The sequence below is a fragment of the Cricetulus griseus genome, chromosome 6 (genome assembly GCF_003668045.3).
Source record: "Cricetulus griseus strain 17A/GY chromosome 6, alternate assembly CriGri-PICRH-1.0, whole genome shotgun sequence".
Classification (NCBI taxonomy): Eukaryota; Metazoa; Chordata; class Mammalia; order Rodentia; family Cricetidae; genus Cricetulus; species Cricetulus griseus.
This window is the reverse complement of record NC_048599.1, coordinates 39105480-39122702: the sequence shown is the minus strand read 5'-3', so window position 1 is coordinate 39122702 and position 17223 is coordinate 39105480. Positions and strand designations below refer to the sequence as shown.

General features: G+C 42.5%; 1 protein-coding gene across 1 annotated transcript in view; it reads left to right on the top strand.

The window, feature by feature from the left end:
* The window catches only part of Ism1 (isthmin 1), an 82603-nt gene that overhangs the window by 50500 nt on the left and 14880 nt on the right, over positions 1 to 17223 (top strand). The window contains exons 2-3 of the mRNA XM_027421669.2: positions 6733 to 6963; positions 14220 to 14484. Coding sequence (XP_027277470.1) covers positions 6733 to 6963; positions 14220 to 14484 — 496 coding nt within the window. The remainder of the gene's footprint in view (positions 1 to 6732; positions 6964 to 14219; positions 14485 to 17223) is intronic.

Sequence of the window (17223 nt, the reverse complement as noted above, 5' to 3'; positions counted from 1 at the left end):
ATTAATTATATGTATACCATGCGCAATAAGCTGCTGATAATTAACCTCAAATACTTATTATTTATATATATCATATCTATGTTTTAGGAATTTCAAACTCTTCTAGTTATTTTGAATCATATGATAAATTGTTGGAGAGTATTGTTACCCTTCTATGCTGTAAAACAACAGACCTAATTTGTCCTCCTAACTGTATTTATGTACCCATTACCTAAGCTCTCCTGGTACTCACTTCCTAACCTTCCCAATCTCTGGAAACCAGTACACTCACTACTTTGTGGAGATTAATATTTTTTAACTACCGTAAATGAGCAACAACAAGCAGTATTTGTCTTTCTATGCTTTGCTCATTTCAGTTAACTCGAGTTCCATAATTCCATCAGCATTTCTATAAATGACAGATGACAGGATTTTTTTCAACCAAGCCAAACACATGATTCTGGCACAAAAACTGACACACAAACCAATAAAGCAGAGAGTTTAACATTTAATTGACTGTCACAGCTCTTAAAATACAATAGATTTTACAGAAGGGAACACTGCAACTGCTACTGTAGCAATATTGTGCTGACTTTTACTATGTCAACTTGATACAAGCTAGAGTCATCAAAAAGGAAAGATCCTCAAGTAAGAAGATGCCTCCAGAAGATCTGGCTAGAGCGTATTTTCTTAATTATTTGATTCATTTTTATTGATTAATAAAGTGGGAAATTACCAATACGGAGCCAAATAGAAATATAAGGGTATTTAATAGGGAAAAGTCTTACTTACAGAGCGACCTAGCCAGCCGGCACAGCAGCAGTCTGTACAGCAAGCTGAAAAGGAAAACTGAAAGTGACCAGCTACTGAAACTCTCACTCTACATCACCCTGACCATGCCCTCACAGGTGTGGTCAGACACACCTGTAACCAGCCCCTAACTAGGTGTGGCTACAGCTTCCCCGACAGATTAATTTATTAATTATTGAATTACTTGATTCATGCGTGAGAGGTCAGCTCATTGTGATTGGTGCCACTCCTGTGTTCTGTAAGAAGGCAGGCTGAGTAAGCCGTAATGAGCAAGACAGTAAGCAGCACCCCTCCTTGGTCTCTGCACCAGCTCTTGCTTCCAGGTTCCTGACCTGCTTGAGTTCCTGTCCGGACTTCCTTTGGTGATGAACTATGTAAACATAAGCTGAATAAACCCTTTCCTCCCCAAGTTGCTTTTGGTCGTGGTGTTTCATAACAGCAATAGTAACCTTAACTAGGGCAATTATCAATGGCAATGATACTGAGAAGACATTTGGGGAGTCATCAATCCTAGAGTGACAAGATCAGATTCACAATGCTCCCAATTCTTTATACAGGAGAAGGTGGGATAGAGAAGGACAAAAGGCAAACTGAACCTGCTTCCTTTTTAGCCCTTCAAGCCCTCACCTTTCCCTAACCCTAACTGGACAGCCTGTGTCACATGATCACCCCTCAGCTGCATCAGAGTTTGGGAAAAATAGTTTTAGGCATCCATCTTCCCACCTGAGACAAACACTGAATAAGAAAGGATGGGAAGGATCATTGGGTAGCCAACTGCAATATCTGCCACACTATTGCTATCTGAAGCAAAACACTAAATAACCTACAAGAGCCTGATGTTTTTAGAACCAAGCTATTTTAAGTCCAACTACTTGTAGAAAAATTAAGGGATTCCTACGCACAAAGATAGCAAGTATGAAGCAGTAGCTACCTAATTTGAGCCACCTAGATCACCTTCCTCAACTTCAATTATCTTGTTTTCATTTCCAGCAGGTAAACAGCTCTACCATGGGGACCATCAAGGGAGTGTTGGAGTCCTACTGGGGCTGTGCTACAGCATAGCCAATGGAAAGTCACAGATTAAAGGCAAACTATGGAGAAAAGGAATATGTTCCCATTCTGGGCAGGCCAGCCTCTTGTATCACTTTAATTCAGACAAAAATAAATCCTGTGACATCTCAGGAGGAATGTAGTGTCTTATCTTAAATTCCTGGACATCTCTAAGCTATTATCTCCGGAAAAAAAGAGTGTTTAATTGTCTAAATAAAACACTGTATTTACAGTTTTCACCTATCCTGAGACTTTTTACCCTGTTATAGTAACTTAAGCAGGACATCCAATGAGTATGTATGTACTGTGACAACCAGAATATTGTCATCTAGACTCTGCAAGGAAGATGTGACCCATGCCCCTTTAAGAAAGATGAAGAAAGGTCTTTGCCTGTACTGATAGTGGATGTCCATCATGCTCCTGTCTCAGATCACCAAAATAATGAGTACTCTCATATTTTGTTATTGATGGAGTAAAATTCCATTTCATCTTAGAGGGACCATTCTTAAATACCCCTGACCCCAAGGTTTCCAGTTTTTGAACAGTTAGGGATATGGCATAACATGGTATCAGGTAACTACATTTGAAAGAGGTGGAAACATAATTCAGATTTTCAGAGATTGTGAATAGCATATTTTAATTAATTCCAATCTCCCAAATATTTTACAAATGTTGAGCCCAGTGTCTAGGGGATAGGGTGGTTGGGGAATGATGTAGCAATGCCACAGTTTTGTGCAAGACTCAATTCAAAACATAATTGAATCCCAGTCCTCAAACTATTCCCAGCAGGGTACTTGTGGCCTGAATTGCTCAGCCAAAGGTCCTAACTTTGCACTTCTCTTTTATTGTGTAGATACAGGCCAACTCTTGACCATCTTGCTGGAAGAGTATAGGACTGTGGTTATCTGCTGTGCTTCTGCATGGAGGAGCATTAAGCCATAGAAAGTTGAAAGAGTTTGTTTGGTTTGAAGCTAAGCCAGGAATCACTCTATGGTGGTGAATTTTTTATCAGAAGAGTTCAAGAGTCAATGGAAAAAAATAAATAAATTCAGTCATTTCCTTTTCAGACACCTAAGTAAAATGTCAATTAGCCACATATTTAGTATCTCTTCAAAAAACACAAAGTTTAGTAGTAAAAAGAATTCTTCGCTGATTATGTGTGTGTGTGTGTGTGTGTGTGTGTGTGTGTGTGTGTGTGTGTGTGTTGCAATGCTGAGAATAGAACCTAGGACCTTGAGCATGCTATGAAAATGTTCCACCACCAAGCTATAGCACCACACACAGAGTTTTGTTGTTGATCTAGTTAAGAACATATTCAGTTGACACAATAAAGCTGGGCTTGAATTACAAAAATCTGTAAAGCATTTGGAAAGCCCCTTATGTGATTTATATGCCTGAGTATTCAGCAAGAAATTATTCAGGAGAATCAACTGTACATTCTCACACCAACAGGGAAAAACAACACCACCAGGTATTACCAACTGTACTCCCTAACGTCATTAGGCATTACCAACTGCACTCTCTAACACCCTCAGGGAGAGCCAACTGTACTCTCTAACACCATCAGGCATTACCAACTGTACTTTCTAACACCATCAAAGAGAGCCAACTGTACTCTAACACCATCAGTATTGGCTGGGCATCCTGTGGTAACTGCACAAAAGCAACCTCATTATGTACCTTTTGGGAGGTTGGGACAGAATGGTCTCATGTCAAAGAAAACTGTTCTGTTCCATTTTCATTCTCTTTCCTTTCTCTTCTCCTCTTTCTTTTCCTGTCTCTCCTCTCTATTTCTCTTTCTTCCTTGTCCCTCCCCTACCCACAACTCAATCAAACAACAATACATTTAGAATCCATTGCATTGAGCAATGCCTCAGAATACTAGTCCAACTCCCTCTACAATCTGCCAGGAAACAGAAACCATGGCAAAGAGGTAGCTGGAAAGGTTAACAGAGACACTGGCTTCGCCACATCTCCTGACCAAAAGAGAAAGGCAAGTGAAAACATGAAAGCGACCTCTCTCTTCACACTTCAGAGGTGGCAGATATGCTCCCTGAGTTCCTCCTTGCCACTTCAAACATTGACAAAGGTGGTCTGTGTTTGTGTGTCAGTCCCAGGCTGCCCTTGACCTTGGGTACTCAGAGTCCAAAGTGTTTTTATTCCAGACAGAACTGTTTGGCTGGGTCAACAGCACTGTAGTGGAGGCAGGGAGTACTTGTGGAGACAATGTGCTGGAACATAACTCCCAAACCTCAAAACATGCCCAACAATAACAATAGCATTAACCACTGACCCAAGGGCTGGGGAAATTCTATCTCCATATCTCCTTCTACTAGTAACCATAAAAATACTGTCCCTGAAGGGACGGAGGATGTCTTCACTCAGTGTTCCAGAGAGAGTATGAGGACAGGGTTATCTACATTAGAAAAGTTTCCCCAATGACAAGTAAATTGGGACATTATTTATTTATTTTTATTAGTTCAAATTAGGAAGAAGTTTGCTTCACACGTCAATGCCTCCTTCCTCTCCCTCCCCTCCCCCTAGACCCCCACCCTAACTGCCCTCCACTCCCAGGCTGGGTAGGGCCCTCAACAGGGGCTCCCCAAAGTCCACCACATCATCCTGGGCCGGGCCTAGACCCTCCCCTAAGTGTCCAGGCCGAGAGAGAGCATCCCTTCACTTGGGATGGGCCCTCAAAGTCCCTGCTTACACCAGGAAAAATAGTGATCCTCTACCAGGGGCCCCATAGAGTGCGGAGGCCTCCTCATTGACGTCCATGTTCAGGGGTCTGGATCAGTCCCATGCTGGCCTCCCAGACAGCAGTATGGGGTCCATGTGCTCCCCCTTGTTCAGGCCAGCTGTTTCTGTGGGTTTCACCAGTCTGGTACTGACCTCTTTGACCTTCATTCCTCCCTCTCTGCAACTGAGTTGCAGAGTTCAGTTCAGTGTATATCTGTGGGTGTCTGCCTCTGCTTCCATCAGCCACTGGATGAGGGCTCTAGGATGGCATATAAAGTAGTCATCGATCTCATTATAGGGGAAGGGCATTTAGGTTATCCTCTCCACCATTGCCTAGATTGTCAGTCCGTGTCATCCTTGTAGATCTCTGGAAATCTCCCTAGTGCCAGATCTCTCCTCGGACCTACAATGGCTCCCTCTAATATGGTATCTCTCATCCTACTCTCCTCTATTCTTCCCCCAACTCAACATTTCTGCTCCTCCATTTCCTCCTCTCCCCTCCTCTTCTCCTCTCATTCTGCCAGCTCCCTCTCCCCTACCCTCATGCTCCTGATTAGCTCAGGAGATCCTGTCCCTTTCCATTTTCTGGGGTCCATGCATTTTCTCTTGGAGTCCTTTATACATAGAGCAAAGGATTACCAGCCTACAATCCCCTTCGCCAAATTGGGACATTTTTCACTAAGTAAGAAAACCATTTGACTTGCAATTTTCAGAATAAAGGCATTAAATTTCAGTTCTATTTTTGTCACTTTATCTCTTCATCCTTCTCTCATGTGGTTCTTCAACTTTTGTCATTCTACACCCAGCCTTCCTGATTGTATGTTCCTGAAAGTAGCTGTCAGTTCCTCCTCTAAGTACTATCTTATTTGCTCTTTGCCATTCCTCTGGATCACTTTGAGGCTTCTCCTTCTCTTGCTCAGATTTTTTTCTACTATTACCTCCTCAAAGAGGTGCTAGGTCTGTCTACCTAGCTAATGTTTCCTCCATCATCAATCGATAGTGTCTTATCTTACTTGTCTATGTGTTCTTTGTTTATTACACACAGATGTACATTCTAAAGGAGTACCTATCATGTGGCTATCTCATATATTAGCGCATCTCGTGTCTAGCTTGTAAGTTGGGATTTATTTATTGGGGAGAGAGAACTATCTGAATGAAATGGATATCTGTATGGATAAATGGTTAGATGAATAGACAAAAATGAATGGCTGAACAGAAATGAATAGGTAAATGTATTGATGAGTGAATAGAGACACAATGTGTAAATGGATAAATATAATCAATAGTTTGACTTAAATATTTATCCAATTTAATCAAATCTTTTCCTTTGTGGCTTACACCAAACAAACAAAACTGGACATCAAGACTGTAATTAAAGCCATGGTGGCTACCCAGTTGAGGCTGTGAGGAATAAACCATAAGTTGGTCCCAGCTTTAAATGAGTATCTCTTTTCCTTCAAAATAGCTCTCTTGTATTTGATGTGCTTTGGTACTTGATAAATGGTTCATAGCTCCAAAAAAAATTCCTAAGTAATAAACTGAGAGATATTTCCTGAGCTGACCTTTTAAAGATGGAAAAACTAAACCATGCGCTAGGAAAATGACTTTTCCCTTTTACAAGGGAAAAGTTGGGAATACTATGCTGCTGGTGGTGGTTTGAATAAGAACAGCCCCCATAGGCTTATATATTTGAATGCTAAGTAATCAGTTGGCAGACCCTTTTGGGAACGACTGGGAGGTATGGTCTTGTTGGAGTAGGTGTGGCCTTGGAGGAAGTAGGTTATTGGGAGTGGGCTTTGAGGTTTTAAAAGTCCATTCTAGGCCCAGTGTCTCTGCCTAGTGCCTGCGGGTCAGGAAGTAAAGATCTCACTACTGCTACAGTACCATGCCTGTCTACTTCTCACCATGACAATAATGGGCTAACCCTCTAGAACTATAAGCAAGGCCCCAATTAAATGCTTTTATTTTAAGAGTTTCCTTGGCCATAGTGTCTCTTCACTGTATTAGAGCAATGACTAAAACACTGGTTTAGCTCCAGCCACTGGAATAAAGCATCCTTGTTCCTTGACTCAATGGACTGTTAATAGGAGCACTTTTAACCACCCGCCTTCTAAGTATTTGTTCATTATTTGTCTGTGTGTTTGTCTGTTTTAGAATAACCTCAACCTGGAGAGTGATTCCACATCAGAAACTGGCTTTCCTCTGTCCAAAGAAGTCCCAGGGGAGCACCAAGTCATCCACCAAGCCTTCCCCAGACAGCGATTCCCTCAAGAGACTGGGCATCCTTCACTGCAGAGAGATGGCCCCAGATCCTTTCTCCTTGACCTGCCAAACTTCCCAGATCTTTCCAAAGCTGATATCAATGGGCAGAATCCAAATATTCAGGTAATTCTCAGCAGCTGGCAGGTGAAGGAAAAGAAAACAGTGCATCTCTTGTTTCCTAGACTGATTCTAACAAGCCCTGGAGCCTCCCCCCCCCCCCCGCCCCTGCCCTTCTCAACCCCCTCTGTGATTCCTGCTGCAGGCTGTATTATCCCCATAAAGACAGTGTTGCAACATGCCCTATGGCTTTTGAGACACTGAGATAGAAACACAAAACACAAACAATGCACCCTGAAATGAATGAAATGTGGTAGCTATAGGAAAAGGTTATCATAGCCTATGACTAGCTCAGGTAACCCACAATCTACCTTCAAAGCACTCCGGAAGGCACTTCCCTCAGTGCCTTGCTAGCTTGCCTTCAACACCAGAAATTCCTTCAGGAGAGGACAACCTCCTAAGGAATAAATGACTTACAAGAAAATTAAATAAGAAAGAAGGAGGTCATGGAACTTCCTAGAAGATATATATATATATATATATATATATATATATATATATATTAGGTTGGGATTTTAATGAAGCCAGGGAAAAGGGACACCAGCAAGGAGTTCTTAGATTAAAAAGTAATAGCATTCATCTACATTACAAGGGAAAAGTTGCTTTGGTCTCACCCTCCAAGCATCCTCATGAAGGAGAAGCCATCCTCCCAGCAGCAGCTGTTAGAGAATCACTATGTGGCTCACCAAGGCCACATGACTAGTACACTGTAGTTATGGAGCTCGGCTCCAGGATCTCTGGCTCCCAAGAACCCCAATGTTTTTCAGTTGTCCCCATCCTTACCCAGCAAGGGAGCAAGAAGTTTGTGTCCAAATGATGCTTCTGGAAGGGAATTTTTGGAGGACATGATGGGAGGAGGATAGAGCTATTCCTGGGAAGGTTTCTTGTTTTTCCAGAGTCGCCTTTTGGACACCAGAGACCATAATATCTGCCAAGAATACAGGTTTTCTATGGCTTTGAATATCATAGTTATTGGCACAATGTATTTGAAACTAATACAGTTCCAACATAGAGATGTTGAAGCCAGACCCCAAACAACACAAGGCCAATATGTCCTTCTGCCCACTTTACAATCCAGTTATTCCATTCTGCTTTAGATAGTTCCCACTTGTTGGCCTTCCATAGTACAAGAGAGTGAGACAGAAATGTTTAATGGATCTGATGGCTTCTTTACCCTAAAGAGAATTGAACTCCATTTCTGGCCTTTTGTTTCCAGAAGGCCAAAAAAGGTAAGTGTGAGTCACTCAGGAAAATACCCAAACAAAGGCAGCTACTATCTCCATGAACTCCAGCCTCTCTCTCTCTCTCTCTCTCTCTCTCTCTCTCTCTCTCTCTCTCTCTCTCTCTCTCTCTCTGTATGTGTGTTTCTCTCTGTATTTCTCTGTGTATCTGTATCTGTGTCTCTCTTCTCGTCTCTCTGTTTCTCTCTGTGTCTGTCTGTATCTCTGTGTATCTCTCTTCTCTCTCTCAGTGTGTGTGTGTGTGTCTGTCTGTCTGTACACACATGCTCATATGCAGAGCATTAGTCTCTACCATCCCATGCACCACTACACTTGATTAAACCAGTTCCCTGGTGGTCCTTTAGAACATAAGGGCTTCCTTCCCAAAGAGGAGGGGGTGATGATTTCTGGGTTGGCAGCTCTCAGCCAGGCCTCAGAGCACTGTTCTTTTGTTGAAAGTCACTGGCTTGACCCAGCCCATCCAGTCAATCACAAAACCCTGCTGCTTACCACAGCCCCTCAGCGTGTCTCCCCTGGTTAGCAGCATGAATACCGGAGAGGAGTGTGCCAATGGGTATGCTTCTGCTGCCAGAGCCTCTGGCCTCCTGTGCACCCTCCCTAGGCAAAGTTATCCTCAACTGAAGCCCAGGAGCCTGGCAAGAATCAATACCCTTGTCCCTGATCCCTCTGCAGCTCCAAGCTCTGGAAATGTGCCCAAAGCTCCAGAACTGGATCCTGTCCATCCTTTGAAAATGTCTGAACCTCTCCAAAGTGATATTGCTGAGCTTCTGCAAAGGGTTTTGTCCTTGGGCCCATTGACTTTTAGGGTGAAAAATCTTTATAAAAGCCCCACATCTGCTTCTGTGAAGTATTTTTACACCGTAAGTCAGGCAGCCTCGCTTGGTGGGAATTAGACTCCACATTGGCACTAGTTTCAGGCTGAGGAAATTGGGGTGGGGGGCGGAGAGTAGTATTATCTCTGCATAGAAATACATGACCTCAAATTCCTAAGCTGCCTCTCTATGTTAGATTTAAAACAACTTAAGAAATTAGTTCCTGCTCTTTAAAAAAAAAAAATCATTCAGGAAAGATAGTAAATCCCCTAGGAAAACTTAGACTGGAACTTTAGTGCCCTTGGCTGAGTTTTTGTTCTTTGGTTGATGGTCAGATAATAAAGACAAAAATTTCCAAAACAAACTCATTATTAGACTTACTGCATCAATTCATCACTACAGTAGCTAGTCACAACCAAATATATCCCTTTTCTGAATCAATCTGAGGTCAGGATCCACTTCAACCAATATAATTCTTTCTTTACCTCCATTGAGAGGGACTTAAACACAGTGATCCAGATACCTTTCTGCTCCACACAGACTTATTTCCACAGCCCTAGGCCTCTGAGATGCTACAAGATATACACCATAGGGATTGGTCAGGGTTTTACATGCTTCTACTTCTGATTCTCCCTCCAGTGTCTATAATACTTTTGAAATGGCCAGTCTGGCTGAGTAAGAGCCAAGGCCTGGATAAGGACCAGGGTGCCAATGGGGACAAACCTGGTGAGCTGAGATTCTCCAGCTTCTGCTGTCATTGTGAACTATGGAGTCAGAGTGAGCTAGGTTTAGAGTCTAGCACCCCCACTCAGGCTGCTAGTCTTGGGTGCCAGAGTCTTCAATCTCTTTGTACCTCAGTTTCCTTGTCTGTAGAACTGGTGTGATAATTCCACCTACAATTACCTATGTCATCTGATCTCTGAGGATTGAAATTATCCATATGAAAGGCTTAGCCCAGGGTTATGTGTATGGTAAGCTTTCTGGAACTGATAGATATGCTGGGTGGAGATGATGCAGTTGAGGATGACAGAAAAATATCTGTAAAAATAATTAGGCCACTAAGATGGCTCAGTGAGTTAAGGTCCATACTTCAGAAACCTGGCTACTTAGTTCAACCCCCAGAACCCACATTGATATGAAAGGAGAGAAATGACTCCGCAAAGTTATCCACTGACCTCCACACACAAATTATAGCAAGTATGTACAATATACAATACACACACACACACACACACACACACACACACACACACACACACACACACACTGGGTAAGGTGGGCGATAAATTACTTTTTAAAAGATTAATTGGGAATCAGAAGATTTACCTGGAAACTCTCTACACTTTTTTTTTTTCACCATTTATCACAGGAAGTTAATTTCCCTAAGGCAAGTTTGTGCTTGAAAATTGAGTCTAAATTTTGTAGATCAGACAATACTATCTGGGCAGGCACATGGCTACAAATCTCAATGCACTAACCGCAATTATGTAGGGAATACCACAGTTTCTTTGGAGCATCAGCAGGTCTAAGACAAGAGGATTGAATATCTTCCTGGTCTATTTTGTGTTCTTTCTGCCACAGTTGTCAAGGAAGAAAGGCAGCAGAAACCTTTGCCACAGACATATTCCTAGTTGTTCTGTGCTTTTGAGGGAATCCTTTTTCTGTCTGGGAAACTCTAACCTACATCCATCCACCCAGTCCATTCAGCTCACAAAGCTCGGTGGAGCAACAAGGGAGAAAACTCCCTTGGGTTCATTGTGACAGCACAGCTTATATATTCACGGTGGCCATAGCTCATTAGCAGTTAGAGTGGGGACTGCCTTAGTCTTGCTACAGAAATTGTTTTGTAGAGCAAGATTGAGTTTGGTTCTAATAGAAGTTTTAAGTATTTAACAACAACAACAACAACAAAAAGCTGAACAGGGTTACCAGTTTGGGGCAGAATTTTGCATTACCCTTTGGAGTTGGGAAATTCTGTCTTGCCTTGGCTCTGGAGCTTTTGAATATTCTTTCTTTCGCTAGGTGTAATAAGGTTCCTCAGGGATATATAATAGATCTAGAAAGAATGGAGAGATCCAGGGTCTTTATCAGCTTCAAGTTTACTGTACTCACTCCATAACTGCAGTACATTCACATTTATTGCTCAAGAGACCTTTCCAGTGGTTTCCCTGACTCTAAAATACCCGAATAGAACAAGGGAAACAGGAAACAGAAAAGTAATCCCAGCCATTTGAGAAGGCATTTGCCATGCTCATTGCGTCTTTTTAATTAGATGCCTATAAAATTTCAGGTTCAAGATTAGATTTCTTCTTTTGATATCAGTGTGAGGTTTCCACATTGCTGACTGTGGGGAAGGGTGGGTCCTAAGATTTGTTTGTGTTTTGTTTTGTTTTGTAATTCATTTGGGGCAGTGGCTAGAAATTAAAGAGAAGAAAGAAACCTCGAAGCTGTTGAGATTTAGTCATTGATATAGTTTTTGGAGTAAATTCCTATTTTGCTACCCATTGCCTCGACAGGCAAGGACTCTATTTTGTTTGGATCTGAGCAGCAATTTGAGAGGAAAAAAATCGTATTGACGGTAATAGCTTGAAACATGAAATTGTTTTTATTCCCAGCTTGGAGAAATTGCAGGGCACATTTTGTTGAAGCAATCCCTTTGACTCCAGTCTGAATACAAGCGGAGTATCGAAACTGTTGGGCACGTTGTCCTCTTATCTTCTACTCAGAGACTGATTTCATTACCATAATTGCCTGCTTGCCTGGCTCCCCTGGCTCTTGGCAGCCTCTCTCCTCCAAGACCCTTAATATCCTTGCAGACAATCGTTGCAGCCCAGTGGTTCTATCTGTAGGCAGAGGGGGATGGGGCTTCAAAGGAGAAAGGCTAAGTATTCAAAGACTCTGCCCTGCCCATCCTGCCATGGTGGTTTTACATATGCCATCCAGTGGTGTACTCTTTATTCACTAGTCCTTTCAAAGTTCCATGTGGGTCCTAGTAGTCATTATTCCCTAGCAACTGTCCATTCCACCAAACAACAATGATACAACATGGATGTTGTATTTCTTTTCTTCTCCTAATCTTAAAACTATAGCTGAATCACATAAAAACCTTTATGTGTTGCTCACAAATTAAGGCAATGGTGGCAATATGGGCTAAAGTTCCTGATGCCCTTCTAGGCATCCCACAACAGAGGAGATAGATGTACTTAGCCTGATACATCCTCAGTATATACTATGGGCTCTAAGGTCACCCTCTGGTCCATCTCTAGACCTCAGGCTCAGGACCACTGTTGGCTTGGAAGCTTCTTTAAGTGTTAGACTGATTATGATGCAAAAACCCCCCAAGCTGTTTATCTAAAGGATGGGCACACCCCAGTGTAATTTGGCAGGGAATCACAACAACTCTTCAGATGTCAGGTCAGGGCAAAACGGGAATACATCTGCCCAGTACATCTTGCGCTGATTACTTGGAGTGCGTGTTTCTGATTCATTTTCATGTAACTCTTCCAGGAGGTGTTGCAAGAACTATGTGATGGCCAGAGGAACCCGATGAGTCTTTTATTATTTTTTAAACAATTTTTTTCTATGCTGATTGTCTCTCAGAGCCAAGAAGCTGTGTTCTTCCAGACCTGTGACAGATTTCAAAAGTAGGCTTCGCTAATCCAAAGAACAAGTTCTAACGATAGCTCAGGGACTATGTGCTTTGACCCTGCTGCTGGGAGGAGTGAAATATCATAGCTGGAAAAGCCTTGTCCTGAGAGCCTTGTGCTCACATCTGTGCAAATCCTGTAACATCTAGCCTGCCCCTAATACTTGGACCTCTCTGCTCCCTCAATCTTGTGATGGGGCCATATATCTTTAGGTTACTGTTGAAAGGCAGGGTGGCAAAGTTGGTAAGGATATGGGCTCTGAACTCATAGTCTCCTCATCTGCTACTTCCTAGCCCTATGACCTTTGGCCACGCATTAGCATCTGTGTGCCAGTTTCCCTAATCTATAAAAGGCTGTCTCATGTAACAATCTCACAATACCCAGTAGCTTGGAACAATGACCATTGGATTGCCCATGGTCCTCTAGAACAGTAATATGGTAGAACTCAGCCAAGGGAGTTTGTTCAGGTTTCATGTGGTCATGTGGTATCACTGAGGGTGACCCAACTGGGACTGAAAGATCCATAATAGTGTAAGTCATGAGTCCTTAGCCTCAGTTTTCTTCCACATTTTCTTTATCTGGCCTGTCTCTACGCAATGATCAAGGCTAGGCTTCCTCATATCTAAGAGAACATTGGAAGGAAAAGAAAGTAGAAGCTCCAACACCCTCCAGTATACTTATTTGGTGTCTGTATGTGTATGTGTATACAGATGTTCAAATACAAGTGGGTGCACTTATATATTCAGGTACATGTATGTGCAGAGGCCAGAGGTTAATGTTGGGTGTTTTGTCAATCATTTTCTACCTTTCTCTATTGAGGCAGGGTCTGTCACTTGAACGCAGAGTTCTCCAATTCAGTTAATCAAGCTAGGCAGCTCTCTTTGGGGAATGCCCTGTCTCTGGCTCCCAAGAGCTGTGATTACAAATAGGCCACCATGCCTTACCTGGTTTTCATGTAGGTGTTCAGGATTGGAAGCCCAGTCTGCACACTTATTCAACAGATAACTTTACCCACTGATCCATCTCCCCAATCTTCCCTGAATCATCTCCCCCAACCCCATCAGTGTCACTCATTTCCATTCAATGGGACCAAGTGATTCATGAGGCCAGCCAAGATGACAGGAAATGAAAATAGACCCTACCCATTGATGGGGAATGTGTGTAGCACATGTACAGGGATGTGGATTGGATAAAGTTATGTGGACAGAGCATTTAAAACAGTGCCTTATATGGCACCTGATCAACAAGTTATGCTTTGTTATGGCTGTTATTTTGGTACAGGAGGAACACAGACAGTGTTCCTTCAGTGAAAGGCTTATCAACAATTTCGTTATTAGTAAACCAAGAACCCAGTCATGCCTAGCTTCTTGCCTATCTGAAGCCATACTCCTTCTAGTCATGGAGTTCATGCGGGCCATTCCTGGATGTCTTGCATTCTCTATCACCATGTAACTGCAGCTTTCTTTCACAAGGGATGCAGCCATCCTTTTCTCCAGCACTCTCAGACCTTCTTCCCAGCTTGAGCAACTTGTCATTGATCTGGCCTGTTCTGAATCCCTCAGGTCACCATAGAAGTGGTCGACGGTCCTGACTCTGAAGCAGAAAAAGATCAGCAGGCAGAGAATAAACCCAGCTGGTCAGTCCCAGCTCCTGACTGGCGAGCCTGGTGGCAGAGGTCCTTGTCCTTGACCAGGACAAACAGCGGGGACCAGGACTATAAGTATGACAGTACCTCAGATGACAGCAACTTCCTCAGTGTTCCTAGGGGGTGGGACCATCCAGCCCCAGGCCACCGGACTTTTGAAACCAAAGAACAGCCAGAATATGGTGAGTGTACTACCCAGTAATATAAAATTGGTGGGGAGAGTAAATGAAGATGATAAGGCCTCACAGACATGGGGCCAAACAAAACCCAGTTTACAGTATGTGGTTTTCAGTCCTCTATGCGGCATATCTCCTAAAGGCTGTGTTCACAGAAGCCCTGTGGAGCCATCTGCAGCCACATTTTCTTGGAACACTATAATTTTAAAATTACACTTGAGATATTTTTTAGGGTCTTTGGGGTTCTTTCTTGTCTTGTCTTCTCCAAAATTTAATTGTATTTCTAAAGATAAATAAATCAGCAAATCACCTTCCCTGTATTTTTTTAAAAGTAAATCTATGCTGAAAGCCAATTTAATAAAAAGCGATGTGCACAGTTGCTTCTTGTGACCAGGCAGCGTGTCAAGTCTGATATTAGCAGTGGAGTGGCCTCTGGGGACCCACATGAACAACTTGTGTCACAGGTTGTTTAAGCAAGCTTCTCCTTCTACTATAAATGTTATAACCCCAAATTGAGACTACTAGGTTCATAAGGTAATGGGAAACTTCCAAATTCAATGATTATTAAATTATTTTATTAAAATAATAAAAGTTCTCTTCTTACTTCAGTTAAGATGAGCGACAGGGTAGAGGGATCTCAGATCCACTCTGTCACTATGATTCTCCCTCCTTCTTCCTTCAAATAAATACTTGATGGTTCTGTCACAAATGCCCCTGATGTTAACATTCTTGTGGCCACCAGAAGACCAAGGAATGAACAATACATAATGAGGTGTAGAGTTTTGGATGAGATGCCTCACCCCATACATCTCAGATATTTGAGTACTTGGTCCACAGTTGGTAACTGTTTGGAAAGAATTGGGAGTTGTGGCCTGGTTGAAGGAAGTATATCACTCAGGATGGACTTGAGATTACAAAAGCCACCACCCTCCCGGGCGCTCTTTCTGCCTCCTGCTTATGAGCTCTCTGCTGCTGCTCCTGTCACCTGCTGCCTGCTACTTCCACCTTTGTGCTCTAACCCCCTCCATCATGGACTCTAACACTCTGGAACAATAAGCCCAAAATGAACTCTTTCTTCAGTTGCCTTGGTCATGGTGTCTTATCACAGCGAAAGAAAAGCACCAGATACAAGAAGGATGGAGAGCACTTCAAACAGAAATCCAAGCAAGTACCTTTCTGTCCATGGTAGTTTTCCATTCCCTAAACTGACCACGGCAAAGTTGCTTGGGCACTGCTCATTGGTACCTTCATTAGGATTCAATTATTTGAAATTCTCTAACTTGTCATGGTCTAACTGTAACAGACTATTTTGCAGTCTTTTTTTTAATGGAGTTTTCTTTGTAATGTTCATTAAGGATGTATCATTAATGCCTTAGAAAAGGGAGGATAACTTTGGCCAGAATCAGTGTTGCTAGAAGGCAGATAGATAACAACGAAGTGTGGTGGGAATATATAGACCTCAGATATAAATCCCACTATGCAAAGTCTGAGCTGTGTGGACATCCATAAGTATCTCTTTTTTCTTTTTTCATGAGTATCTTCAGTTTTATTATAAGCCTGTTTCCTTATCTATAAAAGGAGTATAATTCTTTCTGCCAAAGGTTTATCCTTGGAGTTAAATGTAGCCAAGCCCACCCAGGACTAATGATGCTGGATTCCCAGTGACTACTTCCAGGTCATGCCAGTCAATTCAGTGGCCCCTATGCTAGAACTGGTCCACAAAGCTCTACTGCCCTGAAACTATAAAAGGGAAGTTTTACCATAGAATATAGCATCTATGAACACCAGCTCTTGGCTCATTGCAATGATGAGGATTGTCTTCTTTCCTTGAGCCCTTTGATGTCACTGGGATGTCAGATTACCACAGAAATATTCTCAGGAACAGTTTGTTCTTATTATCATTGTTGTCTTTGCAATTATTGTAGCTGAGGTGAGTTTTCTACTCTGAGCCACACTCCCTCCCGGTTTTTCAACATTGTCAATTAGGTTTACCTTCTGTTACATATATCGAAACTTCTCCATCGGGCATTAAAACAGAGAGGATTTCTCCCCAGAAAGATGTGGTCCAGCCTGAAATCCTGTTCTGCCCTTTGACCTTATGAAACAGAAATCCCCGGGAAGGGTTTTGCTGGATGCTGTACTGGATCAGTGTGTGATAGAGGCTTCAAGATAGTGAAGATTTTCCTAGGTGATTGCTACCCCATAGAAATGATTAGTCACGTGGCTAATTTGTAAGAAGTTAAGGATTTGAAGGAAGCCACCTACTAGTAAAATAAGTTATCAATGGCTGCTTATAGATAACATATTTTAGGATAGCTATTGCGGCATAATTCCAACATTTTAGAGGGAACTACTCCATGCAATCTTAACATTCTGGAAGCTGAAGCAGAAGGATCATGAGCTTGAGGCAAGCCCAGCCTACATAGTTAGCTCCTGTCTCAACAAATAAACAAACAAACAAAAACAACAAATAAACTACTCCAAGTCCAATTTAGCAGCTTCAAATAACAGAAGAAGGGTTCTCTCTTAGGACTCTACAGGTTGACTGGAATGTTCATCTGAGCCGATATGGGCTGGCCTGGCTGGAGCAAGGATGGGGATCAGCTAGGCAATTGCAAGTGCTAAGATGGGCAGAGCCTCTCTTTTCCAGGCCGTTAACTTCCTTGGGATCTTTACCTGATAGTAGAATAGCTCCCTCCAATTAAAAAAGACAAGTCTACATACTTAGACATTTTACAGGCCTTC